Raw genomic sequence first — 27459 nt, 5'->3', positions numbered from 1 at the left:
ATAACATTACGGACCTGTACAAACCAAACCATAGCTGAATGGAGGCGGCTTCGAAGATCAACATGACAATGCACAAAGGTCACACTTAAAGGTAAAGTAACAATAATCAGACTTGAATGCATGACAGAATCAGATCTCCAATAATAACACACCGCAGCATCTTACGACTACATGCACAAAGGCAAAACACAAGAGAACGGCTTAACATCAGATGTCAAATGTTTTCCTACTCCTATGAGAGACCCAAACAACCCAAACCATAAAGCTACATAGGTCCCATAACCTGTTCCATCATCTAAACAGCACAACAGACTGAAACAAGTTGAGGAGGCAGATGCAGGATGAAGGAGGCTAGCTCATTTCTTCTTCTTGGAAGGCGGCTGGTCCTCGTCGTCATCATCTTCCTCATCATCATCATCCTCATCATCATCATCCTCACCATCTTCGTCACCACCATCGTCGTCATCATCATCTTCATCATCGCTGCCTCCGTCACCATTTGCCTCAGGGTCATCATCATCATCATCTTCATCCTCACCCCCTTCATCGCCAGAGAAGTCCTCCTCGGCATCATCATCATCACCACCTTCATCATCCTCGTCGTCATCTTCATCATCATCGTCGTCATCATCTGACCCATCCTTGTTCTCAGGGGTAGATTCAGATTTGATTCTGCCGAGTAGCCTTTAATTACAAAGTAAACTAATCAGCAACAAAGAACATCTTATATTACATAGAAAACATTATTATTACATAATAAGATAGGGAACTTACTTGTAGATTGCATGTTGGTCCTCATTAAATATATCTGCTCCACCATTTACCGCTTCCATCTAAGAAAGATACCCGTTACTTCAGAAAGTGCCAAAAAGAAAGAAAATGCACTAATATTACATCATCGCATTCAATTATAAACTTGGAATGATCTCAGGCAACACGACAAGATATTATCCAACGGTCTGCGTGAGTATATACCATAATTAGTCCAAAAAAGCCAAAATGTTCAATTATAAAATTGGAATGATCTCAGGCAATGCGACAAAATATTATCCAACGATCTGTGTGAGCATATACCACAGTTAGTCCAAAAGCCACAGTATGGAAGCTTCTACTAAGCTGGTTTGAGGGGCTTCCCTAATAAGCTGTTCTTTGATATTACAGCATAAACTTTCTACAAATTAGAAATTTATAGATAATAGCTTATGGGATTTGATAATAAGGTACTATTCAAAAAATTCATTTACAGAGCTAGATTAGAAACAATTAGTGTTTTGAAAGAGATGCAAATTGAACAGATAGTTCGCAATCAATCAGCATCTTACCTACATGCCAACGTCAGTCAAAAGGTTCTGTCGCATCAAAACATACTGATACTTCAGGACAAACATCACATACTGACTTGATGAATGGAAACACATATCATATCCGCAAGTCACCGGACTAGTAGAATATGCAGCTAAAATCATATCCATTCAGTCTCCCGACTAGTAGAATATACAGCTAAAATCATACCCATTAAGTCACCCAACTAGTAGAATATACAGCATAAATAGCCCTGTATACCTTCTAGTATCCCTCTTAATAGAATTCCAGTATATTCTACATAATGACCGATATAGCAAGCATGCTAACTAAACATCTATTTAGAAGAAATTAGCTATGGTGTCCCTATTGCAGCTTAGAATTACAATTGTCACCAACAATGCGTTGAATGCTCAGGCTGTCAGGCATCCAGGTGCTCCTAGTTTTTCGTTCCTCATAGTAATACATACTATAACTAGCAAGCATGGTTCCAAATGCACTACCCTGTCTTTGTACCTCCAACCATTCAACTACACAGTTTTCGCTCTCATAGAAATACATAACTAGCAAGCTTGTTACAAATGGACTAGGCTGTCTTTGTACTTCCAACCAGAAACTTACTAGGTTCAACTACTCAGATCTGCTACTTAGATCTACCCCGCAGATAGGCAAAAGAACACCAAAATTACCCCTCGAAATCCAAAAATTCTGCAGAGAAGGCATGTATACATATCTCCAGATCTGCGGGCTTAATTACTTGAAATTTTCAGGTCAAACCCTCGATGAACACATAACACAACATGATTTATCAACAATTAGCGCCACTAGCAACAAAAACCGCAAGCTAATCGCAGCCTTAGGCGAAGAGGAAAACACTCACCGCGAGCGCGAGCACAGCCAGGAATCTCTCCGCCGCGGCGGCAGCGAAGGCCACAAAGGCCACCGCCGACGCCGACGCCGACACCTCGGCGACCCTCTCGGTTCCACACACTGCCACCGCCGCCGCCGCCATCTCTGCAACAAACAATTTTTAAAAAAAAATTCTCAAAACCCCCCCAAAACTTTGTCGCGAACAGACGAGGATTCAGAGAGAGAAACACCCAAATCTGAGCTCGAAACCCTACCTCGAGACCGTGCGCGAGGAGTGGACAGGGAGAGATGCCGATGCGGCCGTGCGTGCGTGCGTGCGTGCGCTCGCGTCGTCTCGCGGTGGTGGTGGTGTTTTGGTCTCTTCACGCGGAGGCTTTAATAGAGGGGGGGTTAGGGTTTTTGGGCTCGGTGTTTGGGTGGCGCGCGGCGCGGCTCGGCTCGGCGGCTCGCCTCGTGCGCTAGGGTTTTGGGGGCGTGACGCTGCCATGTGGGGCCCACCGGGGAGGGGGCCCTCGACGCGTCACCTTCCTCCAATGGTGGAGGACGATTCAAAAACCGAAACGAGGGTGGTGATCGTGAGTCTCGTGATTCGTGCACGGGGAGGGAGAGGAGGGCGTCGACTAGTGGGTGGGGTGTCAAGCTACTGGATCGAATTGTTTTTGTCTTTGGATATTTTTTTATTTCCCTCAGGCTGCTACAGGTAGGGTCCACATGGCAGGGACCTGTTAAGAGTACTCCCTCTGTCCCACAAACAACAAATCTAGGACCAGATGTGATATATTCTAGTACGATGAATCTGAACAGATGTATGTCCAAATTCGTAGTAGTAGGATATGTCACATCCGATATTAGGTTGGTTTTTTATGGGATGGAGGGAGTATGCCCTAATCCCACAGTAGATGTGAACTTATCCCCTCTCCGTGTTCTAAACAGCTAATGCAGCTTAGCTATTCCTGTTAGCACATTTTTCAATTTGTTAAACGGTGTATTTCGTGCAAAAATTTTCTATAAAAACGATGCTTTAAGAAATCAAATAAATTTATTTTTTAAATTTTTACTAATTAATACTTAACTAATTAAATGCTAATCGTATTTCTCGTTTTACGTGTAGCTAATCATCCAAACCCAACCGTCTGAGGGTGTGTTATATATTACTCCCACATTTTTATATTTAGTACCAGTTACTAACTTCTACTCCCACATTTTTCGGACACATGTTTATTGAAGGATGTATTTTTTACAATTTTCCTAAAAAAAGTTGCTATAAAAATTTATATTAATTAATTTTTAAAGTTTTTAAGCTAATATATAATTAGTCATGTGCTAATCCATCACTACGTTTTATGTGCAGAGGAGAAAGGTTACCAATCACTACTATCAAACATAGCCTAATTCTTGCTAATCTCTTTGGGCGAGGGATTAAACAACCCTTTAGAATGGGTGATCATCGTAAGATCAACCTACAAAATTTGAAGAATGACATTATCTTTTTCCCAATAGTTTAGCATTCTTCAAACAAACGATCTGTTAAGTGAATCAATCATCCCGTCCCCACAAAACCAAACAATGCCGTGCATTGTTCATTTTCATGTTTCACCCAAAAAGTAGTTCATTTTTGCTACCCATGGAAGCGATGGAACTGTGGGTATACACATCAAGAAGAGATTGCGAACAATTAAACGAAGAGCTAGTTTGGTTTGAGGCCTAAATTTGGCTTACCAATATTTGGCAATTTTAATAGTATTTAGTGTCTATTTGGTTTGAAGCAAAATTTTGGCATGCCTACGAAAATAGGCCATTTCAATAATTAGGCTATGAAGGAAAATGTTTCCATACATACACTTTTTCCTCGCATGAAGGAAAATGTTTCCATACACTTGTTGATCATCCACCTCGAAACGTGGTTTGACTCAGGTGGAAATTTCCGATGCTTCCCAGGCCTTATATACTCAAATTACATGGACTAAGATATTTATTTTCATTTCTTGATGGATGTTCCATCTTTTTCATGCTATCAGTGGAATCGAAATGTGTTGTAAGATACACTCATCTCGTCTTCTTCAGTTCACAGAACTCTGAACTTAAGGTAGAACCACCCATGGCCTCTTGGCCTGATCATGCAGCAAATATATGGAGCAGTTGCAAAACTCGGTTGCAAGTAACATGCTCAATCCTGACACATTGTACCTCCAAATGTACAGTAATAATGAAGGAGCAATCATGGAGTAATTGGTTCACTTACAGCAGCCACTGAAGAAAATCTCTTGCTGGACAGAGAACACATGCATGTTCTCTCACAATCAACTAGTCTGTCATGCATGTGCAGCAGGTACTAATGTCTTGATGACTACTCCTGATAGCGTGCAAAATATACTGGAGCAAAAATGATTCAAGTTGAATCATTCAGCTGACTGAGATATGATTTTTTTTCTGACCTTTTTCTTTTTCTTTTGAATAACAATAAATGTAATCGTATTACAAGCCTAATTTGAGTTTGCAAAACAGGCATGTAGTCACAAAATACCCACAAAACAAAAGGAGGATGCCACCAATACATCCTGCAGCAATGGATTACGAGGCCACAGAAACATGTAGCCCCTAATCCAGTAACGAACACAGCTTCCTGTGCATGACAAAGCAGACAAAAACAAGAACTAAGGTATGCAAATTGCAAAGGTGCTCCAGCCCTGTGCAAGAATAAGTTTCTATGAAAAGCTTCACAACCAGGAAGCAGACTCTTCGAATGTATAATAAAAAAATGAAGCACAAGAAATCCATATACTGTATCCCATGCAGAACTTGACCTGCAGAGTGAAATCAGAAGACAAATTCAGTATTGCAAGTGTAATAAAGGAAGAGTTTGATGAACTATGCGATATACTAACTGGATTTAAAGAAGATTAGTTACAAAAATCTGACAAAGATGAATGAACAAATCAGCTACTCAGAAATATTGAAACGTTAATACCGTGACTGATGAGAAAATAAATATTCTATAGTAGCAGCAGAATAACTCAAACAGAACTTCATCTAACAAGAGTTTAGGGACTTGCCGGAGGAACTGCAGTTATGCCTAAACTTCGCTAAACCTAAGGAGTTAAACAGATGGTTCCTAAACTTATCTTTAGAATAATTTAAGATTAATTTCACAGAGATTCCTTTTTGTGGGGAAGCTTAAGTCTATACTAAATTACTAAGTTGTTTTAATCCAAGCCCTTCTAAACTGACCATGAAAAAATACAGAATACATAACATTAGACTATATAGCAGCAATATTTTGTCCATGCAAAGATCAAATCAATTGACAACATGGTATGAACTCTCCATTGGATGCTAAACAAGTTACTGCGACTCAACAGGTTATAAAACAAATATTTTCAGCACATTCAGTTTAGACAATCATCAAAACCAAGCAGTGCAAGGAATCAAAATGTGGACCGCGGTACAAGTAGTCATAAGATCCTAATTCTGATGCACGTAAAAAGACATAAAAAGATGCTTCCTTTACACCCAAATATTTGGCAATGCTTAAAGGCCAAAATGAGGGCTAAAAATAGAAATGTCATGCACAAACGAGGGTACAAAGAAGAGATATATGGTACCACTATAATGATTCTCACCTAAAAGAGAAAACTGGTACTGATAACAATGCTCCGGCATTAAATATGTGCTGGAGCAACTTCATGTATACTATATATGCTCCAGTGCAGTATGCAATTGTGGAACTCTCCGCCTAAATAGTGGCTCAAGACGGAAGGATGGAACACCACGCAGCCACCGTTTAATGTCATACATTTCATTCCAGGCTTGCACAATTTCATCAATCTTGAAGCCCAAACCTATGAAGAAAAGATGCAAACTTAGAAACAAGTTGCGTATGCTTTTGAGAATTAAATGATATATATATTTGAAACATAAGAAGGAGAAAAAAATATTCTGGGTGGTACATAAGGTATATGAGAAATTTGCAATTCATTGTTCCGCAATATTAATGACACTAGAGTTGCTATAATTTGCCAGTTCTGGTATTTTCTAGCAAAATCAACACTGTATATACTATTCCCAGGAGAACATGATGAGATAAAGTAAGTTAAAATTGCTTTACCATCTTGGGCAGTTTCGTTGGCACAGTGGTTTTTAACCAACACAGCAATGTCTGTAGCTGAAGCCCCTCCAAGTTTGAACTTTTCAATAGCTGCCATCAAGCAATCCTCCCACATTGGAAGGCCTAATTTAAACTCCACAACTGAACGTTCATAAAGTAGCATACCCCATAAAATGTTTATCTGAGACCGCATATTAGAAGCTTGTTCAGCTGCGTCATCAGTGGATACATCTTTGATATATTCATCCAAGCCCATCTTCTCCAGCACCACATTCTCCTGGCTAGGTTTTGACCGATTCTTCAGGCGTTGCTCTTCCATTTCCTCCCACATCTCTGTACCCCTCTCCATGTTATCTTCAGCTTTATTGAAGAGTTCCAGGACTTCAGATGATGGCCATGTGTCCAGGTCTACGCTACTACCAATTGCATAATACCATGACAGTTTTGCTTGCTCAAAATGTTGATGTGCAAGTGCAAGAAAACCTTCGAAAAAGTTTGGCTTTGCCTTCACGGCTTCTTCATATCTCCTCCCAGCCTTATTGTACTCTCCTTTTGCCCATTCATACCCTTCCTTCACTTGTTCAAGTACCAATTCCTGTGGAGAGTCTCCTGGCAGTAACAACCTCTTCCTGGCCCGAGACATATGAACATTACCCCAATGGAAAAACGCAAGCGCTGTCATCTCCTGGAAGTTGCTTTCAGCAAGCTGAAACACCTCCTGGGCTTCCTCAGTAGTTATTGTGTCCTCGATAGCCTCGGTGTACAACTTCATGCTGACCTCATGGAGGTCCAAATACTCATCAGAGCTGACCCCGACATGGTTCTTGAAAAGCCGAGCAAACTGCACAATCCAATCGTCAATGCAAGTCACAGTGCTCCTATCCTCATCCTGCCTATTGCTTCTGGTACTTCCATTGTCGGAATTCACGTTTCTCTCCAACGGCCCGCTGTTGGTGTCATCAAGATAAGGTTCATGCTCCGGATTGGCCTCGGTGACATAGAGCCTAAGCGAGCTCCCTGGCTCGGCCAAATCCTCAGCCCATTTGAGCTCATCCTGGTTGGTGATTGTCACCAGGTCACCCTCTTTGTCCTTGTACTTGACAAGAACAGCCTTGAGCCCCGGAAACTTGCTCCGGACAGCCTCGCGAAGCTGTGCCATGCTGCAGCTCGCCGGCACCTGCGCCCACCTGATGTCCTCACCAAACACAAGCTTCACCTGCCTTGGTGGCTCCTCCACCTCCTTGACAGGCTCCACCGCCTTCGCCTCCTCCTCCTCCTCCACAGCCGCCGCCGCGGCCTTGGCGGCCGCCTTCCGCCCCTTCTTCTTGCGCGGCTTCTGCTTCGGCGCGGCGGCCACCACCTCCTCCGGCGTGGGCATGGCCTCCTTGTCGTCCATCACGATCCCCTTCTCGTCCATGGCCTTCTTGACACGGTCGCCCACGTCGATCGCGGTGAGGTTGTTGGGCTCGACGGCGAGCACCTTGGCGACGTCGCGGTAGGCGAGGTCGAGCCTGCCGAGCGCCTCGAAGCAGCGCGCCCGCTTGAGCAGCGCCTTGCTGTACCTGGGCGAGGCGTCGAGGGCGAGGTTGCACTCGTTGATGGCGCGGTAGTGGTCGGGGGGGCTCATCTGCATGTAGCAGGCGGCGAGGTTGCTGTGGAGGTAGGCGACGTCGGGGTGCCCCCGGGGGAGGAGCTTGATGGCCTTCTCGTAGTTGAGGAGCGCGCGCTCGTGCTCCCGCCGCTGGAACAGCTTGTTCCCCTCCTCCTTGAGCTCCTGCGCCATGTCCGTGAAGATGGTCTCGTCGCCGTCGAGCACCTTGGACCCGGACCGGTCCAGCGCCGGCTTGCCGCCGCCGCCATGCTCGCCGGACTTCCCGCCGCTGCTCTTCTTCTTCAGCGACGGCTTCCCCATCCCAAATCCGCACAAATCCCCCTCAAAATTCTCGGAAAAATCGGTACAACCGAGGTGGAATCGGGTAGAAATCCCACCTTCCCGCGGAGAAATTATTGGAAAAAAACGAAGCCGCGCGAGGCTCTGCTCAAAACCCAAGAAGGCTTGAAGAATCCCCCAAGAAGAGGTCAAAGGAAGGAGGGGACAGGAAGGGAACAAACACGGGTTGTCGGAACGACGGAACAGGTGGTGGAAGAATCTCTCGGGACGCTGCGTGCGATGCGTGGAACCAAATCAACGAACAAACCGCAAGGCCAAATCAGCCAAAGAAACTAGAAATTCTTGAGACGAGAGGAGAGGAAAGCAGTGAGGTGGTGGTGGTGGGGGTGGGGGATTATTTTGGAATTTGTTGGCGTTGGGTTTTCCGGGTATACGGCATCGGGTCGGCGGGCGCGTGTGGTGGCAGCGACGGGAGGGGGCGCCGCCAACCAGCCGAGACGATGCGTGCGCTGGAGTGACGCCGTGGACCGTGGTGGGGGGTGGTTGGTTGGCGCCGATTATGACCTGCCAAAACTGGTCTTCCCGCGTAGTAATGACCTGGTAAAAACCGCACTTGCTTAGCTGCTGCTAATACTAGTACTTTCCTTCTTCATTAGGTTAGGGTTTCGTGGCATCGTCGGTCTCCCCTTCAGTCACCGTAGGCCGGGCCGGCATGACCACCAAGGTGGCCCACAACTCATGGTCCTTCCCAGAAGCAGGCTGCTACAGCCACCGTGGTCCGGGCAGGCGGAGACCTATCGGCAGGGAGGTCTACTGGGCTATAATAACCGGCCCAATGGCCCATTGCTTCACTTGCGGATGTAAACGCACCAGCGATTCGTGTTCAGAGTTTCAGATAGGCTTCCATGTCATCAATTTCATACTCAACAGTGCGTCAGTGCCCTCGATTTCCTAGTAACTACTACGTCCACAGACACGTCGCACATAGAGTTTTTTTGGCTATCTTTCATCATGCATTCTGTGTCAATAGATCGATCCGATTTGCATAAGAAATTCTCTTCGATTTCGATATGGCCAGCAGAATAAAACCCAAAGAAACCGTAAATTATTTGTATGTACGTACGTAATTAACTGCATTTCTTCTCCTTGAGGTGTACGTAACTTCATGCCTTCTTCATGAGGTAACAAGGTAGTAGCAGAACGATTTCGATTCCAACACTATCAGCCTCTTACCTCTCCGTGTGGTTACAAAGCCCAGCAGTTGGTTTACAAACAACCAAGGTGTTACTGATTAGCTAACCACTTCAAGCAGATCAAGTGCTTACGCACGATTATACGTTGCAGAGTTGCTCTGGTCGCAGGTTGTGTATATAAAAATTAAGCTGTAGCTAGCAAGAAAGTTACGATGAACCTGCCTGTTTTTTAATCATCCCGGTTAGCTTAAATAATTAATCTGCTGCATTATTGTGTGGCCGGAACCGGAAGAACAAGTGCAGGCGATATCTGTATTAATTCCTATAAATACCAGCGATAGTTGTTCTGGCCGGAAGCAAATAAGCTCTATCTCATTCTCACCCGACGCGCTAGCTACAGCAAGATCAAACCTTTTCATGATATAGATGTCGCCGGCTAAGTCGTATCTACTTGTCACCTTACTAGTTCTACTAACTGCACTTCCTCCTAACCCCGTTGTTGCAGCTGCTTCACCTGCACCCTTGATAAGAGGGATCGGCGCAGTACGGCCCAAGGCTGTTCCAAGGTCGTATGACGCCCGTGGACGCAGCAGAGATTATCCGGACGAGGGCTTGAACAATTCCACCGGCCACTACTCCAACGGCACCAGCGGCGGCCGGAATTTGGCAGCTGCCGACGGCGGCGCCGTGCAGGAGGATCATGTCGCGCCACACGTGTCCCTTGGCATTGGCTCGCCGGCGGTGAACGTCACGCTCGTGTTCGACACCACCAGCGACCTCCTCTGGACACAGTGCCAGCCATGCCTGAGTTGCGTCGCCCAGGCAGGCGACATGTACGACCCGAACAAATCCGAAACCTTCGCAAACCTGACCGATAGTTACAACTACACCTACAGTAAACAGGCCTTCACCTCGGGTTACCTCGCCACCGAGACGTTCGCCCTGGGAAACGTTACCGTGGCAAACATCACCTTCGGCTGCGGCACGCGCAACCAGGGCTACTACGACAACGTGGCCGGCGTCTTCGGCGTCGGCCGCGGCGGCGTGTCTCTCCTCAACCAGCTTGGTATCGACAGGTTCTCCTACTGCTTCTCCTCGAGTGGTGCACCCGGCTCCAGCGCCGTCTTCTTCGGCAACTACACCGAGCTGGCCACGGACAACCCCGCCGCGTCCACTCCCATGGTTGCTGACCCCACGCTGAAGTCCGGCTACTTCGTCAAGCTCGTCGGCGTGACGGTGGGCGCGACGCGGGTCAACGTCGCCGGCGCGTCGTCGGCGGAGGGCGGTGGCCGCGCGCTCGTCATCGACAGCACGTCGCCCGTCACCTTCCTCGACGATGCGACGTACGCGCAGGTGAAGCGGGCGCTAATCGGCCAGCTCACGCCGCTGAAGGAGGCCAACGCCAATGCCACCGCGGGCGCCGGCCTCGACCTCTGCTTCGAGCTCGCGGCGGGCGGCGCGACGGCGACGACGGTGCCGAACGTGACGATGACGCTGCACTTCGACGGCGGCGGCTCCGGCGGCGCCACCGACCTGGTGGTGCCCCCGGCGAACTACCTGGCGGTGACGGAGGACTCGGCGGGCGGGTTGCTCTGCCTGGCGATGATGCCAAGCTCGTCGAACGGCGTCCCGGTGCTGGGTAGCTGGGCGCTGCTGGACACGCTCGTGCTCTACGACCTCGCCAAGAACGTCGTCTCGTTCCAGCCGCTGGACTGCGCGGCCTTTCTCGCCGCCACAGGATAACGTACGACGACTTCTATACGGAATTAATCCAAGTATTTGTACTATGATTTTGTGTCATTGTGTGTGATTCTGCAGCTAGATTTTTAGTACGTTATGATCGATGTAACTGTATGTATGCTAGCTTGGCCATCCAGTTGGCACGTTTGTATAGTTTCATAGTTTGTATGAACCTTTTTGTGTGGTTTTCTTATTATCTTATATTATATTTGAGTAAATATATCTGGTGGTTTAACTTACAGATTCGATATATCATTTTATTTCGAATTTTCCTCGTCATACATTGTTAAACAAAGTGCATCTTAAACTGGCACATCTCCATTCTCCACGCATCCAAAAGAGGTCCCCATCAGTTGCTCACGGCTGATTATATGCCGTAACGACATATTAGTGATAACAAAATAATTTATGGGTAAAATTTTTAATATGCGTTCTTGCAACTTAAAAGCTAATGTTAAAAAAAACTATGTTGAAAAAGCATAAAAAATTAAGTTTTAAATTTTAAAATTTTGGCAATGGCTTAGAACAAGTTTAATAGTATAGCCAACTACTGGCTTCAAATCATGTATAGTCAATTCATACAACATTTACTTACTACACTATAAATACCTGGTCCCACATGTTATACACACATTGTGTATTGGAGTCCGTGCTGCAGCTGGCTATAGATCTGTAGTCCGTTACTTTTATCTCTTCTCTTTTATCTCTTTAGAATATATTTATAGCTGGCTTATAATCTGCCATTGTATCTGCCCTTATAAGCCGTATGCTTACCATAGAGTGAACAATGAGGCCCTAATCCTGCAGGCTGCAGGAGACCAGATGAGCCGTGTGAGTGAAAGGTCCAATAGAAGTTCTTCCGCCTACCTGGGCCTCCAGGCCCAAACTGCATCACGGTCGTTCAACGCGCTAGCCCACTTGCAGGCGTACAGCCGGGCTCCTCTGTGACGTGCTGGGACCAATCAGCGGCTGCCAAGTCAGCCGGCCCACGCCCTCCGACACGTGGGTCCCAACCCGTCACGCGACTTCAGTTCGTCTTCCCCATCGCTAAAAATAAACAAATCTTCTGAGAAAAAGAAAAAAGAGAGAGAGAGAGAAAAAGAGGGAGGATAGCTGAACTGAAGTCGCCGGCGCCGCCGCGGAGAAGCGAAGCCCGGCGATCTACCCGACGCGTGGGGAGGGAGCAGCTCGTCGGGAGGAGAGGGGGAGGATGCATTCGTTCGGGCACCGCGCCAACGCGGTGGCGACGTTCGCGGTGACCATCCTGGCCGCCATGTGCTTCGCCGCCTCCTTCTCCGACCACTTCAACTCCCCTTCCCCCACCGCCTCCGTCAAGGTAAACCTCGCCGGAGGCCGCGCCCGCGCCCCGCCCCGTCGCTCTATCTCTCTCAACCCCCTCCTCGCCTCGCCTGTACCGATCTCGGCCAACTTAATTCGCCGCCGGCTGCTCGATCTGTGTGCTCTCCCTGCTTGATTAGCTCGTCCGATCTCTCTCTCGCGAGCCCTTTCGTTCTGCTAATTATTCTGTGTCGTTTTAATTGCGCAGATCTTGAACATAAACTGGTTTCAGAAGGAAGCCAACGGCAACGACGAGGTGATTCCATTTTTTTTTCTCTCCTCTAAAGCTAAGTTTTGTTCAAACAACATAACACTTCATTCAGAGATATGCCATGAACTCACACAGTTATTTTTCCTCTGGTAGGTCAGCATGACGCTGAACATTTCGGCTGACCTCTCGTCTCTGTTCACGTGGAACACAAAACAGGTAAACTGTACTAGTATTGCATTATTATTGATACCTTATGAGCTTCTTAGATCTCCCTATAATGCATCGAGGCAGGATTCTGACAGAAAGATCAAGTAAATTAGTTTATGAGTTATGGGCTTATGGCAATTGTGAAATAGGCTCAACTAAAGGAAGGCAAGTTCTCCAACACATATCTTGTGGGTGAAAGAGTGAAACAAAATGGAAGTTTGTTGCTATGTTTTCCAGGGGAGTATAATTTGTTTAGTGACTCTGGTGTGCAGAACGACATCAATGCATTTTGAGCGGTGATTTGTTTTCTATAAGTTTTAATGTAGTTTTATGTTGTCATGCTCTGAAGTTCATATGGACATGCCATCTAAACTCTTTTCGATACTAAAGAAGTTTTTCCTGCTGCTGCTTTCTTAATGATACTTCCTTGGATGTTTGTAGGTCTTTGTTTTTGTCGCAGCTGAATATGAGACTCCACAAAATGCCTTGAATCAAGTGAGTCTATCGATGATTATTTTTCGTTGCTCTGTTGTCTACTATCTTCAAATATTTACATGGCTTTCTTCTGTACGGGAAACAAAATGTCCACAGAGATCACTAGTGGGTGTGTTGTCACTCTGGAAGCATAGAACCACGATGATTTTGCCTCACCACGCATCATTATTATGTTATCACCACTAGTTTCTCACATTCTTATTGCTCTGTTTAATCACCAGGATCCTGATCCAAACCATGCTTTAGGGGCTAAGTGGATAGATTATTTCCCACTGCTCCTATCTAGGTTTATTAACCATAACCACTCTTTAAGGGTAGACCAAGCAGTTCTCAGTGCTTATTGGGTACAGTTCACAAACACATGCCTTGGGGTTAGTCAAATCAACTTCCATCCCTTTCCATCATCAGTTGTGATGATTTATTTTGGGAGCTCCACTGTATGCTACTGCAATGTCCTAACCTGCCTAACGTCGATCTGAAATAACTCAAATTTAATACACTATAAGGCCCTTTTTAAAAATTTTGAAACCATGGGTGAGCCAAAAAAGAGCATATATTTTATAGTTTCTTTGATGCACCTTATGACTAAATGGAATACTTGATATTTTACTTCAACAAATATGATATTAATTTCTCTGTATCAGTAGTTGGAGTCATTTTTCTTGCCTGCAGCCATTATCTTTTGTATTTCTGAAGGCCTATGTGTTATTCAGGTTGTCCTCTTCAAATTATAATTGTAATGTTCATATTGGATTCACATCACAGGTTTCCCTCTGGGATGGCATTATACCATCAAAAGAGCACGCCAAGTTTTTGATCCATACAACAAACAAGTACAGATTTATTGACCAGGTTAGCACATTTCTTTGATTGCATGTTAATTTAGTGAAATTCATCGAACATAATTAGTTTGATTGTGGTTGTTGTTTAGCATTTCAAAGTAGAGGGATTATTCCTTCCATGAAAAAGATAAGGGTCATTTTGTGTTGAGTAGATTGTTTAAAATATGTCTACTTGATAATTGGGGTGTGCTTGTTCTGAAATATTTATGAATGAGAACATTTTCTCTTTTTCGCATATTGTGTTTTGGATGGGCTATGTCAATTGGTCCTAAACTCGTATATATTGTTTTGTACTTGAAAAAAATTCTGAATGCATGAAGGCTCACTTTTTCCTTAGTGATGTTTTAACATAGGGTAGAGTGGTTGGTCCTAAGCACCGAGCACAGATTTTTCACCAACAGCTTTTTGGTGGTGACTCCTGCTATATGCCTTGACTGTATTAGTCTCGCCTTTTTAGTTTTTTTTCTTTTGTGAAGATATCCTGTTCTGTTCTTTGCTGATTACATACTGAATTTAGGTTGCAACCATTTATCTAAATATTTGCAATGGCACATTATTCATTCACACAGTTGATTTCATACCCTCATCTTTTTATTTGGGTTACAGGGAAGCAACCTCAAAGGAAAGGATTTTAACCTGACAATGCACTGGCATATTATGCCAAAGACCGGCAAGATGTTTGCAGACAAGATAGTCATGACAGGTTATCGGCTCCCTGAGCAGTACAGATAGAAGAACCTGAGTTAGCTCAATGGATGCTTTGCTATACAGATGCAGTGGTTATTGCGGGGAGCAGACATGGGAGAAGGTTTAGTAGCAGTAACATTGCCTATGCTAAGTTTTTTGTTCTAATCGTAGCAAAACATGTAATCTTCTGTGCTTGTGTTCTAGCTGAAACCAGGCGATACATATGTTGTTTGACTCGTCATCCAGAAGTTGAGAAAGATGTAACAGTGTAGTGCCCTTTTGATCGAGAACCCAGGCGTTGCAAACTTGCAATCACGTTAATTTCAATGTTTATGTAGCAAATCCTAGTATTTGCAGAGCCGACGTTTGAAGGAAGAGTGCATTGGTTTTTTCTTTCCCGTTTGGAATAGAGAGCCTTGCTTTTGGTTTGGATGTCCACCTCGAATCCAAAATGGCCTCTTCTCATCGATCTTTCTGAGAAAACAGAGAATATGCCACTCTATATGTGGGGTTTCAATGAAATGCCACTTAATAAGATGCACCGGATAAAATGCCACTCAGTTGCCTAGATGAAATGCCACTTTGAGGAGTTTTAACCATTTTTATGCCTGAAATGGGCCTCACCAGGAGGAGGAGGTGGCAGCGACAGGGGAAGGACAAGATGACGAGCGGCCGGGGAGGGGGGGGGGGGGGGGAGGACAAGATGGCGAGCGAATGAAGAGTAGCAGCGCCCGAGCGACGATGGGGACGACGAGTCCATCTCCACCTGTCGTCACCTCCTCCTCCCTCCACCCGCCACCCTCCCTCTCGGTCCTCTCCTCCCGGCGAGGCCTCCGGTGCCGCCGTGCCGCCCGCCCGGTCCTCCCCGAGCGCTCCCCTCTCCCTATCCCTTCACAGCCACAGCCAAGGGCATTTCGGGGGTATAAAAATGGTTAAAACTCCCCAATGTGACATTTCATCGGCTAGACAATGTACTAAGTGATATTTTATCCAGTGTATTATTTGAGTGGTATTTTATCGAAATCCCCGTATAGAGTGACTGACATATTGTCTGTTTTCTTCGATCTTTCCAAGGTCACTCCTTCGATTTAAGGAATGTGGGGCTGGACGAAGTAGGCGCGTCTGCCTTGCGGCGACATGAGGTGGTAGCGGAGCTTCCCGCACTCGGTGAGCTGGAGCTCGCCGCCGGCGGAGCGCCTCAGCCGCACTGCCATGGTGACGACGGCGGTGCGCGCGACCATGCCGTTTGTCTCGAGGCGGTCGTGCTCGACGCCGGCGACCCAGCAGATGCAGAACCTTCCGTCGCCGACATACACCAGGTTACCAGGACAGTCATACTGCGAGTGCGCGGCCACCAGCTCCCTGGGGAAGGTCTCGTTCCACGACCGGCGGATCACCGGCGGCCTGGCCTCGACGTCGCAGGCGCACAGGCACAGCACCACCCCGCCGTAGGGGCCCGGCCCGCGTCCCAAGCCGATGGCGGCGCCGAGCTCCCGCACGTACATCGCCTGCCCGTGGAGCGGCAGCTCCCAGCTTCCCTCTTTCCGCCACGCCGCCGCGCCGCCGGCGTCCAGGGAGAAGGTGCCTTCGCCGGCTATGGAGACCCACGCTCTCCGGCCGATGGTCATGTAGGCCGTCACGACGGGCGCTGGCTTGCGGCAGTAGTAGTCTCCGGGGCCCCCGAGCGGCGGCTCCGGAACAGGGACGACACGCCAGCCGCCGCCACCACCGCCGCCGTCTGGGAGCCGCCGCATCACGGCGAAGTTACTCCGGCCGGCCGGCTGTGGAAGATAGGCCATGACGAGCACCATGTCGTCCCGGATAGGGAGCAGGATAGGCTGGCACGTGGTGGTGCCCAGCTCCGGGCCGGCCCGCATGGCGCCGCTGCCACCGGGGCGGCCGTCGTCTTCGATGACGACGGTGGCGCCGAAGGGGCTCACCCAGAGGATCTGCTTGCCGGAGACGGTGAAGGAGTGAAACACGTAGCGGTAGTAGCCGCGAGGGAAGTGCGCCACGGGGCGCGGAAAGCGGCGCCGCGGCGCCGGTGGCGGGTCGTCGTCGTCGTCGAAGAGATCCTTGCGGCGGAAGCGAAAGACCAGGCTGCCCTCCTTGTCGTTGAGCACCACCGCATAGACGACCCCACCACGTCGCCGGCGGCGGTTCGCGGCCCTAGCCATTGCGGCGGCGCGTTGAGCTGAGCGCGGTTTCCGTCACCTTATATTTATTTCAGTTGGCACTGTCACGTACTCCAATTCGAACTCGGTTATTTAGTTGCCATCAATTACAGATACAGCCCACGTACAGATCGAGGAGGTAGGCCGGCCCATACATTCCTCTTCGTTTGTAAATAAGGTCCAAAAGGCCCAAAAGTGCTATACATTTGCAGTAATAAATTGATGTCGTTTCATGTTATTCTTCCAGTTCAGAATCAGTAAGAGCAAGTTTAATAGTATAATCAAGTAATCAACTATTAGCTCCAAATCATCTATAGATAATATAATAGTCAATTCATACAATAATTGTTTACTATATTATTAATATCTGGTCCCACCTGTCATACACACATTATGTAACATTACGTATTAGAATCCGTGCTGTAGCTGTCTACATATCTATAACCCGCTGCTTTTCTCTTTTTTCTTTTATTTCCTTAAAATATGTTTATAGCTGGCTTATAGTTTGCTATTGTACCTGCTCTTAAAAAAAGTATAATTACATGTGACGTTTCTACGAGGACAAGTAATCTCCTCTTTTAACTTTTTACCTGAATGTGTGCGTGCATGCCCCGTCAAGCAGAAATAGCTGCTGTAAATTCCTGACCATTTCACTCTCTTGACCAAGTAATTTTTCCAAACGGCCTGGACAGACCACCGCTAGACCAAGAAATTAAAGAACGCATGCCAACGTAATTGGAAATTAAAGATTCAATACCTTGACCGCTTTAACCCCTTCTTCCCCGAATGTTGCAACCAACGCGTTAGCTGCGATTGACGCCTTACACACCACGTCGCACTTTGAGCTCGCACGTGCTCTGCTAAAATTGACCAAATTGGGAACCTTAATTTGATCAGTATGGATTCTAATCAACTAGACCGGTGACTGAAGAGCTTCCACCAACCATGAACGGGCCTGATAGGCGATAAAATTGTCTGAAAATTCTCAGGAGTGTGGAAGAACCGATCTCGCAGGTAGCAACCGGCAACAGTTAATTGGCTGGGGAAGTTAATTTAAGTACATGTAAGATTAGTAACGGTCGCCATGCTGCTTGCAGTGATGTGTGCTTGTCAGTTTGTCAGCAAACCAAATTTTGATTAAAACGCCCGTACTCACTAAAAGAGTACTAGTTGGTATACTCGGCATTATTAGCAGCAAATTGAGACGGACATGCCGCTGAAAATTCGTGTCTACAACTCTAGCTGACCAAACGGTTGGGTGATACTGTTTAATTTATACAGTAATTTTGCCACGTTTGAAACAGTTTATTGATTGAATTATGGCTCATTTCTATTTGATTACAGGAATATATAAAATATTTTGGCAAATAAACTTAATAGTTTTAAAACAAGTGGTCTAAAATCTGAACAATGAAAATGTATACAGTACACACAAGCTTCCATACATGCGAACTAATAACTATCATCAAAAGTTTTAGAAAAATACACATGTTTTCCAATATTATTATATCTATGTGCAAAGTTTCATCTTTAATTTTATTATATTTAAATCGTAAAAAAGATAAATTTCTGACACATTAATTCGTACATTTAAAACGGTTAGATTTTTCATCTTTTTTTTTGTCATGGTCAAAATGTAATGAATTTAAAGTTCATACTACATATATGTATAATATTATTAAAAGTACGTACATGTACATTTTTTAAAAGATTTTTCAGTTATACTTATTACTTCCTCCGTATTTTAATGTATGACGCCGTTGACTTTTCAACCAACATTTGACCATTCGTTTTATTCAAATTTATGGCATGCTTAAACATTTGATGATGAATCAAGTCACAATAAAATAAATGATAATTACATAACTTTCTTGAATAAGACAAATGGTCAAACATTGGATAAAAAGTCAACGACGTTATACATTAAAATATGGAGGTAGTAGTTTGTTTACACGGAATACAGGTGTAACGTAAGTACGTCTACAGTATATGTTCGCTTAAGCAGTACAAGAAAAAATGGTTTTTAACACCCCAAATATATTTTTGAAAACGTAGAGCAAATAATCCGTTTCAATGATCCAATAAATAAATAATCTAATTAAGCTTTAGCCGGTCAGATCATCGTCGTTGAATCGGCCATCGGTGATCGGTTGATCGAATGCCGCGCTAGGTAGCAATAGCATAGCTACATGCTGGGTTGGTTGGTGGCGCCGTGCGTGGCGGTGGCCGATCGCGATCATCGATGGCCGGCGTCAGTACGTCTTGACGACTAGTGAAGAATTCGATCAGGGTATTGCTACGACCAGCAGCTGGTTCTCTGAATTCCGGCGAGATATATATCGATCGATCGTATACAGTACTCCCTCCATCTTAAAATATTTTACACCATTGACTCTTTTAAAATTGTTTTGACCGTTCGTCTTATTTAAAAAATTAAGTAATTATTAATTCTTTTCCTATCATTTGATTTATTGTTAAATACACTTCTATGTATACATATAATTTTACACATTTCATAAAAGTTTTTGAGTAAGACGAACGGGTCAAACATGTTTAAAAAATTCAACGGCGTCAAATATTTAAGAAAGGAGGGAGTACGTACATACGTGGTGCCGGTGGCAACGGCGGCCGAAGCACGAGCTAGCAACAAGTCTCTTCTCCGGCCGGCGCTCGCTTGCTTTGACGATGGAATTAATTGAAGCGAATTAGCGCGACCGATCGACGGCCAAGTGGCTAGCTATAGCTTTCATTTCATATATACTGTTATAATCCATGCATGCATGCTAGTACAAATTAAGTCGTAGTTACGTAATGAAACGTCGTTACTTCAGGCCCAGGAGCACGTACTAGCTAGCAATCGCAATTTCCATGCAGTTTCTTTGATTTCATTCGATCTTGCACTGCATGACGAATTTCAAAAGACAATGATATATTGGTCGCGATCGTCGATCGGAAACACACATGAATCAATTAACCGATCGATCTAGCTAGCTACCGAGAGAGCTGCTCATGATTATATATCACAGTGACGGTATATATGACTCTGACGACATGACTGACCAGGAGTTGCCAGATTAGAATTAAGCTGGTCGAGAAATGTAATTAATCGGTCCAAGTCCGCGTTGAATTATCTTCCCGGTCTTGCTACGCATATACTATCTGCTACTCAAATGCTATACGTGGCACAATTTTTATGGTGGTTAATTTCTCTAAGAAGAAGGGGGAAAAAAGGGATATAATTGGATGTTGTCAAATGCCTGAGTACTGATCAGCATATTAGTTATGAGCAGTCAAAAGATATTTACCAAGGCACCAACTTAATTTATTTATGCACAAGGTGAAGATGCGTGTGTTGAACGTATGGATCGATATATGCTACACGTGTGGATACAAACATTGCCTCTACTGCATGCCCCTCGAATCTCTCTAGTTTGTAATTATATGCCATGAATTTTGTACTCTTCCCCGGAAAATGTTTTGACCTCTCGATGGGTCGTTGTACCACGTTTATTTAGAAACCATCGAAATAGTTATAATTTTTTAATTTAAAAAATTATATTATTCATACAATATATGTATATCCCTTTATAAAATTTTATGTCCAAACTTAACTCATACATTGAGATATAAAAAAAGAAAAATTCAACCATATAAAAGTAGTAGTGTACTATTCATATCTGAATTTAATTTTTCCCTCTCAATGTAGAGTGGTATATTTCAATATTTCCCTATACCGTATATTATCAATTTTTAAAAAAGAATACAACTATTCTACTTTTTTTTAAAAAAATAACTATTTTGCAATGAATTTGGAAGAAAATGTGTACGACGGGACATTGTAAACCCTTAAGGAGGTACATGATGGAACATTTACTTGAGAGATTAAAATTCATTTCACCTCTTTTCCTTTGTAAAATGGAAACTGTCGACGGGCTATACCCAACTACGGTATTTGTAAAGTATGAAGATCGTACGTACTAGAATATACACGGGATTGTATCAAGAAGATAAGAGGCAATGATTTATACTGGTTCGGGCTCTTAAGATAAGTAATAACCCTACTACAGTTTATATGTATTGTTGGGAGATGTGCCCCACAGATTACAACGGAGGAGAAAGAGATGATCAATCTAATCCGCCGACTAGAACCTACCGAGAACAGTCCAGCTAGATCTAATCATCAACTAGGGCTTTGGCTTCTTCCAGATTGTATCTTGATGTGGCTTTGGTTATGGTTGTAAGGACTCTTTATATTTATAGCGATGAGTATCTTCTTCTCTAAGTAGAACTCAGAGAGTTTAGGCTAGACACTAGTGGGAGAAACTTTGTTTTTTCTAAATAGGATTCTGACACCTTATACCCCGGATAAACAATTTCCTTACAGACTCGCAAAAATCCGTATATAAGGAATTTCCTTCCTGTATACTTATTAAGTATGTGGTATTTTTGTATATCACAGACCCTTGTATAGAAGAGATATACCTTATCTATAACCCAAACATATACACACACATGAAGGAAGATCTCTCGCTCATTTGACCTTTTTTTTTAAAATACACAATTAAGTTATGCCAGGGAGACCTACACAAGTATAAATTAATGATCAAAAGTTAGAATAAAATATACTCCATGTTTGTGATAGAAGGTTTACGAATCCTTTCCTGGATGGATGTGTACGTCTTCTATATCAATGGAATGGGACGAAGCTTCTGCCTTTGTTTTAGAAAATATATACTCCTCAAAATTGTGGCATATACCCTCAAGAAGGATCGAGTCTCTCCATTAACTAGCTACTTCATACTCCCTCCGTATTTCGTATTTTAATGTATGACACTGTTGACTTTTCGACCAATGTTTAACCATTCGTTTTATTTAAATTTTTTTTATAAATATAAAAATATTTATGTCATGCTTAAAGAACATTTGATAACGAATCAAGTCATAATAAAATAAATGATAATTACATAAATTTTTTGAATTAGACGAATGGTCAAACGTTAAACAAAAAGTTAACGATGTCATACATTAAAATATGGAGATAGTACTGCTTACACGTTGCCCCTCAATAATACAACTATGCATATATTCTCTTCTTTTTTAATCTTACATGAATAGCACTCCAGTTACAAATTTTTAATTTACGCGCGCCACTAACCCGTCAATTACGCCATCTCTCCACCCCCAAACATTTTAAAAACAGGAACCCCCCCCCCCCCCCCCCCTCGCACTTGCACACACGCACACTCCTCTCATTCGATCGCCATTAGCTGCTTTGCTTGCACTACTGCTGCTAGCTAGCTGCTCGATCTCTTATCACATATCATATATATACCAACTAATTACGATCGAATTAAGGAGCTAGCAATCAATCAAGACCATGGATAGCCTGCCAAAGAGAGACGCTAACTACGTCCCTTTGAGCCCCATCACCTTCCTCCACAGAGCCGCCTCCGTCTACGCCGACCGCACCTCCGTCGTGTACGGCGCCACCAGCTTCACGTGGCGCCAGACGCACCACCGCTGCCTCCGCCTCGCCGCCGCGCTCCAGTCCCTCGCCGTCTCAAAGAACGACGTCGTAAGCAACTCTATACCCTATCATTATAGTCGTAATCGGGCGAGTCTCAAAGAACGACGTCGTAAGCAACTCTATACCCTATTATTATAGTCGTAATCGGACGAGTTCAGAGATTCTAAGAAGCAGCGGGTGAGAACGACTAGCTAGTGAGAATCTAAAGAGTTACTGTAGTTTTTTTCATATTTTGGCTTCTAGAATAACTACAAATTTTTACAATCTAGGTAAGAATCTAAACTATTTTGGGAGAGTCGAAAATAAGATGTAGTATATGTGTCACTCTCCATGCATGTCACGTGCTAATTTTTGTATCATGTGGTTACGTAGGTGTCCGTCATCGCGCCCAACACGCCGGCGCTGTACGAGATGCACTTCGCCGTGCCGATGGCCGGAGCGGTGCTGAACGCCATCAACACCCGCCTCGACGCGGCCAACGTCGCCGCCATCGTCAGGCACGCCGAGCCCAAGGTGCTCTTCGTCGACTACCAGTTCATCCGCGTCGCCACCGACGCGCTCAAGGCCGTCATGGGCGACGGCGACGGCGACGGCGGCGAGGTCAGGGCGCCCTTGCCGCTGCTCGTCGTCATCGACGACGCCGACAAGCCGACGGGCGCCCGCGTCGGCGAGCTCGAGTACGAGCAGCTGGTGGCGCGGGGAGACCCGGCGAGGTACCCGCCTCGGCCGGTGGAGGACGAGTGGGACGCCGTCGCGCTCAACTACACCTCCGGCACGACGTCGGCGCCCAAGGGCGTCGTGTACAGCCACCGCGGCGCGTACCTCAATACCATGGGCCTTCTTCTCCAGTGGGGCGTCGGCCACGAGCCGGTCTACCTGTGGTCGCTCCCGATGTTCCACTGCAACGGCTGGACCTTCACCTGGGGCGTGGCGGCGCGCGGCGGCACGAACGTCTGCATCCGCGCGCCGACCGCCGACGCCATGTACGCGGCGTTCGCCGCGCACGGCGTCACCCACATGTGCGCCGCGCCGGTGCTCTTCAACATCCTCCTCGACGGCGTGTGCCGGGAGCCGCTGCGCCGCCCCGTGGAGGTGCTCACCGGCGGCGCGCCGCCGCCCGCGGCGCTGCTCGAGCGCGTCGAGCGGCTCGGCTTCCACGTCACGCACGCCTACGGCATGACGGAGGCCACCGGCGTGGTGATGGTGTGCGAGTGGCGGGAGCAGTGGGACGCCCTGCTGCCGTCGGAGCGCGCGCGGCTCAAGGCGCGGCAGGGCGTGAGCGCGCTCACCCTCGCCGACGCCGACGTGAAGGACCTCAAGACGATGGAGAGCGTGCCCCGCGACGGCGCCACCATGGGCGAGGTCGTGCTCCGCGGCAGCAACGTCATGAAGGGATACTTCAAGAACCCGCGCGCCACGGCGGACGCGTTCCGGGACGGGTGGTTCCTCACCGGCGACGTGGGCGTCGTCCACCCGGACGGGTACGTGGAGATCAAGGACCGGTCCAAGGACGTGATCATCTCCGGCGGCGAGAACATCAGCAGCGTGGAGGTGGAGGCGGCGCTGTACCAGCACCCGGCGGTGCGGGAGGCGGCGGTGGTGGCCATGCCGCACCCGCACTGGGGCGAGACGCCGTGCGCGTTCGTGTCGCTGAAGCGGGAGTTCGCCGGCACCGGCGAGGTGAGCGAGCAGGAGGTGGTGTCCTTCTGCCGGAACAGGATGGCGCACTACATGGTGCCGAGGAAGGTGGTGTTCGTCGACGAGCTCCCCAAGAACTCCACGGGGAAGGTGCAGAAGCTCGCGCTGCGCGACATGGCGCGCCGCCTCCGCCTCAGGGCGCCCGACAAGGCGAGGCCCGTCGCTGCCCCTGCCCGCCATGGGCCGTTGACTCAAACTGCTAGGCTTTGACTTTTTTGCTGACGTCAGCACGTGACTACGTGGTAAGGATTGCTATTGGTCTCTAAAAAAAGGGAAAACCACAGTACCACACACCTTTGTAGTAGTGCACTTTAGTATTTTCTTTTTAATTTTTCATACGCTGCAATATGGTCATAGTGTATATTATCATCGTTGATAATAAATGAACTAGTGAATAATTAATTTGCTCGTTGATAGATGATGAGAAATCTCGGATAATCCAAATAAGGTCTAAGCTACGAAGATTACATGATACTATTGTCTTAAGAGTCCTATAACTAATTAAATGGCTGCAAAATGTAAAGAAAAACATTTTTGCATTGTTTTTTTTTCAGTGGTATTTTCTCCGTCTCAAAATAAGTGCACTACTTCACGCTAAATTAGAGGAGTGCAGTTATTTTGGGATGAACGAAGTCCTAGTACTACATGTGAAATGACAAAAAAGCAGATTTAAGAAAACAAAATATATGTATTAGAAACAAAAAAAAAAGACAATTTGCACGCCCATATACACTGGAGTAGCTTCATAGCTATCAGATCAATGTCACGCTGAGCGCATGCCAATTTTTATAATCAGATCTACTTAGTATCTCCGTATTTTAATAGATGACCCCATTAACTTTTATATACATGTTTAATCATTCGTCTCATTTAAAATTTTTTGTCAGAATATATGAATCATACTTAAAGTAATTTTAGTGATAAAATAACTTACAACAAAATAAATAATAATTACATTTTTTTTATAAAATGAATTGTTAAATTTGTGTAAGTTAACGACATCATCGGTTAAAAATTGAGGTAGTATTCCTTATTAGCTTTGTCGGAAAACGAAGTCGGAAATAGATGAAACGTATCATTTAAAATAACAAATTTAATCTTGCCATGTGTGTACAGTGTACTTGTTTATCAGCGTTCATTGTCCTGGTTTTAGCATCACCAGTTCTGTAAATAATCGGTCGTACTATCAAAGAGCTGAAGGACAGTTCTTGCAATCAATCTTCTATCGGATGCTGATAGCGCTTTACTTTTAAAAAAAGAATCGTAACGTGCGTCCATGAACAAATCGCCACCAAGGCACCAACATCAAATTCTGACCAGATAGTCAGCATGCTCAAATCTTTTAGGTAGACGCTCTTATCATGAAAAAAAATAGAAAAGAAGTCATCAAGCACGGGATGCACATTATGTTCTGCAAATGCAACAAATATTTTAGGCTTGTGGCTTTGTTTAAGCTTCACTACGTACTATGAAGTATTCAAGTGCACGTATTATTTATTTTGTGGGGAAAAAATCTTGTCCATATCGAGCTGAATCATGCACTACATCATCACCTACGATTTATAATTGATTTCCGTTTGGGACTATTTACACATCACATATGCATTTATCTCTTTTCCCTTCTCCAATCATATGATTTTCTTCGTCTTCTACTCCCCCTCGGCCTTACCGGTGTCACTTATCCCTCTCCCTGAAACCTCCATACCATCACCTCCCTTTATCTTCTTTGGCTTCGGTACCCCGCACCGCCATACTCATAGCTTGTCTTCCGCGCCTCCGTCGTTGAAACTGCCGCCACCTTCTATCGGCTATCGTCTCTAGTATTCCTACGCTATATCCCTCCTAAGCCTTCTAACCACTCAAATGATGAGCTTATCCCTTAACAACACCAGGTCACCACTCTCCTCCTCTCTCAACGCCGAGGTGGCGCCACCGTGGTCTCTTGCTGCCCTGGCCACCTACACAGCTAGCCGCTACTGTCCTAGTCATCCTTCTAAGTCGGGCACTACCTTCCGCCCTCAGCCCCAACTCTGAAATCCTAACCACTTGGGGGATTGTCGGAGATGAGGAAGGAGGCCGTGGAGTACAAATCTTGAAGTGGATCTGAAGGTTAGAATCACTTGATTTTTCCTCTAAAATCGTGCGCACGATGTATAGATTTGTTTGATACGTACGTACAAACTTGATTTCCGTTTCCTTTTAATTTGTGGAACTATGATCGTCACTGTAAAGTTTTACTCTTAACCTATCAGAGAAACAAAAAAAAATTTGTTTCTAGGCACTATTCCAAGATCTAGCAATGCATCGGAGGAATCAGAATACTAGTATAGTAGATGCTACGCAGACATATATTTCCATTCGGAGGATGAGATTAATTGTGGCATTGGCATGTTCAGACTTCAGAACATTGTCGCTTGCCTGTACTGATGGATGATCGTTGTTGCTATGTTGGAGAGAGTTCACAATCACAATGTACACGTTGTTGGTGTGAGCGTAAGGCATGGATTACTTCTGATACTGAACAGTGAAATTGATGATCATAGTGACGTCTCTTTTTCTCTAGAATGGTGCAAAACATTTTCTTCAGGATTCCTGGTAGCTGGCTTGCTGCTCGTGGCAAACGTTTCAATTGACTGGCAGAGCTACTGCTGACGTTTCAGAAAACAAAAGGAAGAACTTTCTGCACGAAAAATATACATCCAACATTGCTGCAATCCGATAGATGGTGACATGAAAAGCCTAAACTGGATAGATGGTGACATGAAAAGCCTAAACTGGAGAAATGCTTCTACTTGACTTAAATCTGATGTGCTGGGCGATTATATAAATCATTCTGAAGAAAACTTGCGCTGTCGTAGCGCTTGAAATTCGGCCGAAGATTGCAGATCCTTTACACGCAGTGATCAGAAGCTGGATTCTATATAATTCCCTTTTTCATCTTCTGTCTGAATTCGTCAGTGTAGGCGACATTTGATCATGCAGTGCAGAGCATATATAGCAGGGGCGCAGTCTGAATTTCGTAATGCCTTTTTTTTTTGTGACATGCTCCTTCCTTATATTTACACCTTAGTAATATTAATACATGACATTATCAGGGCAAGCAGAATACAGATCTTATCTTATAGAGAAATCTCGAAAGAAAAAAAAGGCCTATAGAGAAATCTCCTCTATAGGCTTTT

The 27459-nt window shown here is 45.4% G+C and overlaps 5 protein-coding genes across 5 annotated transcripts; 3 read left to right on the top strand and 2 right to left on the bottom strand.

Annotated features, from left to right (window-relative positions):
* Window positions 1–92: 92 nt before the first annotated feature.
* On the bottom strand, window positions 93–2581 carry LOC127784573 (uncharacterized). The gene is made up of 4 exons (XM_052311904.1): window positions 2427–2581; window positions 2183–2316; window positions 775–833; window positions 93–684 (listed from the first exon to the last, which is right to left on the bottom strand). The coding sequence occupies exons 2-4, from the start codon at window positions 2312–2314 to the stop codon at window positions 357–359; spliced, it is 519 nt and encodes a 172-aa protein (XP_052167864.1). The 5' UTR covers window positions 2315–2316; window positions 2427–2581; the 3' UTR covers window positions 93–356.
* A 1406-nt stretch (window positions 2582–3987) lies between these two features.
* Window positions 3988–8668, bottom strand: LOC127784816 (protein PHOX1-like). The gene is made up of 3 exons (XM_052312207.1): window positions 6278–8668; window positions 5793–6011; window positions 3988–4976 (listed from the first exon to the last, which is right to left on the bottom strand). Exons 1-2 carry the CDS (start codon window positions 8187–8189, stop codon window positions 5863–5865), a joined length of 2061 nt encoding a protein of 686 aa, XP_052168167.1. The 5' UTR covers window positions 8190–8668; the 3' UTR covers window positions 3988–4976; window positions 5793–5862.
* A 1119-nt stretch (window positions 8669–9787) lies between these two features.
* On the top strand, window positions 9788–11104 carry LOC127783840 (aspartic proteinase nepenthesin-1-like). Its single transcript, XM_052310991.1, has one exon. It carries the CDS (start codon window positions 9788–9790, stop codon window positions 11102–11104), a length of 1317 nt encoding a protein of 438 aa, XP_052166951.1.
* Window positions 11105–12172: 1068 nt separating this feature from the next.
* Window positions 12173–15231, top strand: LOC127785447 (signal peptidase complex subunit 3B-like). Its single transcript, XM_052312899.1, has 6 exons — window positions 12173–12437; window positions 12648–12695; window positions 12804–12866; window positions 13299–13352; window positions 14118–14204; window positions 14801–15231. Exons 1-6 carry the CDS (start codon window positions 12312–12314, stop codon window positions 14924–14926), a joined length of 504 nt encoding a protein of 167 aa, XP_052168859.1. The 5' UTR covers window positions 12173–12311; the 3' UTR covers window positions 14927–15231.
* Window positions 15232–22300: 7069 nt separating this feature from the next.
* Window positions 22301–24616, top strand: LOC127785170 (trans-cinnamate:CoA ligase, peroxisomal-like). The gene is made up of 2 exons (XM_052312593.1): window positions 22301–22630; window positions 22955–24616. The coding sequence occupies exons 1-2, from the start codon at window positions 22433–22435 to the stop codon at window positions 24488–24490; spliced, it is 1734 nt and encodes a 577-aa protein (XP_052168553.1). The 5' UTR covers window positions 22301–22432; the 3' UTR covers window positions 24491–24616.
* The last annotated feature ends 2843 nt before the right edge of the window (window positions 24617–27459 follow it).

This window comes from Oryza glaberrima, chromosome 9, assembly GCF_000147395.1.
Source record: "Oryza glaberrima chromosome 9, OglaRS2, whole genome shotgun sequence".
NCBI classification, from domain to species: domain Eukaryota; kingdom Viridiplantae; phylum Streptophyta; class Magnoliopsida; order Poales; family Poaceae; genus Oryza; species Oryza glaberrima.
This window is presented reverse-complemented; position numbering and strand designations above follow the sequence as displayed.

Bases quoted from the DNA above. Each gene is read 5' to 3' on its own strand.
- LOC127784573 (XM_052311904.1), bottom strand. From the start codon at position 2,314: ATGGCGGCGGCGGCGGTGGCAGTGTGTGGAACCGAGAGGGTCGCCGAG. The intron at 834-2,182 runs GTGAGTGTTTTC...TATCTTTCTTAG, and splicing joins TGGCTGTGCTCGCGCTCGCG to ATGGAAGCGGTAAATGGTGG. The intron at 685-774 runs GTAAGTTCCCTA...TTGTAATTAAAG, and splicing joins GACCAACATGCAATCTACAA to GCTACTCGGCAGAATCAAAT.
- LOC127784816 (XM_052312207.1), bottom strand. From the start codon at position 8,189: ATGGGGAAGCCGTCGCTGAAGAAGAAGAGCAGCGGCGGGAAGTCCGGC. The intron at 6,012-6,277 runs GTAAAGCAATTT...TTTTCTTCATAG, and splicing joins CAACGAAACTGCCCAAGATG to GTTTGGGCTTCAAGATTGAT.
- LOC127783840 (XM_052310991.1), top strand. From the start codon at position 9,788: ATGTCGCCGGCTAAGTCGTATCTACTTGTCACCTTACTAGTTCTACTA.
- LOC127785447 (XM_052312899.1), top strand. From the start codon at position 12,312: ATGCATTCGTTCGGGCACCGCGCCAACGCGGTGGCGACGTTCGCGGTG. The intron at 13,353-14,117 runs GTGAGTCTATCG...TTCACATCACAG, and splicing joins CACAAAATGCCTTGAATCAA to GTTTCCCTCTGGGATGGCAT. The intron at 14,205-14,800 runs GTTAGCACATTT...TTTGGGTTACAG, and splicing joins AGTACAGATTTATTGACCAG to GGAAGCAACCTCAAAGGAAA.
- LOC127785170 (XM_052312593.1), top strand. From the start codon at position 22,433: ATGGATAGCCTGCCAAAGAGAGACGCTAACTACGTCCCTTTGAGCCCC. The intron at 22,631-22,954 runs GTAAGCAACTCT...GTGGTTACGTAG, and splicing joins CCGTCTCAAAGAACGACGTC to GTGTCCGTCATCGCGCCCAA.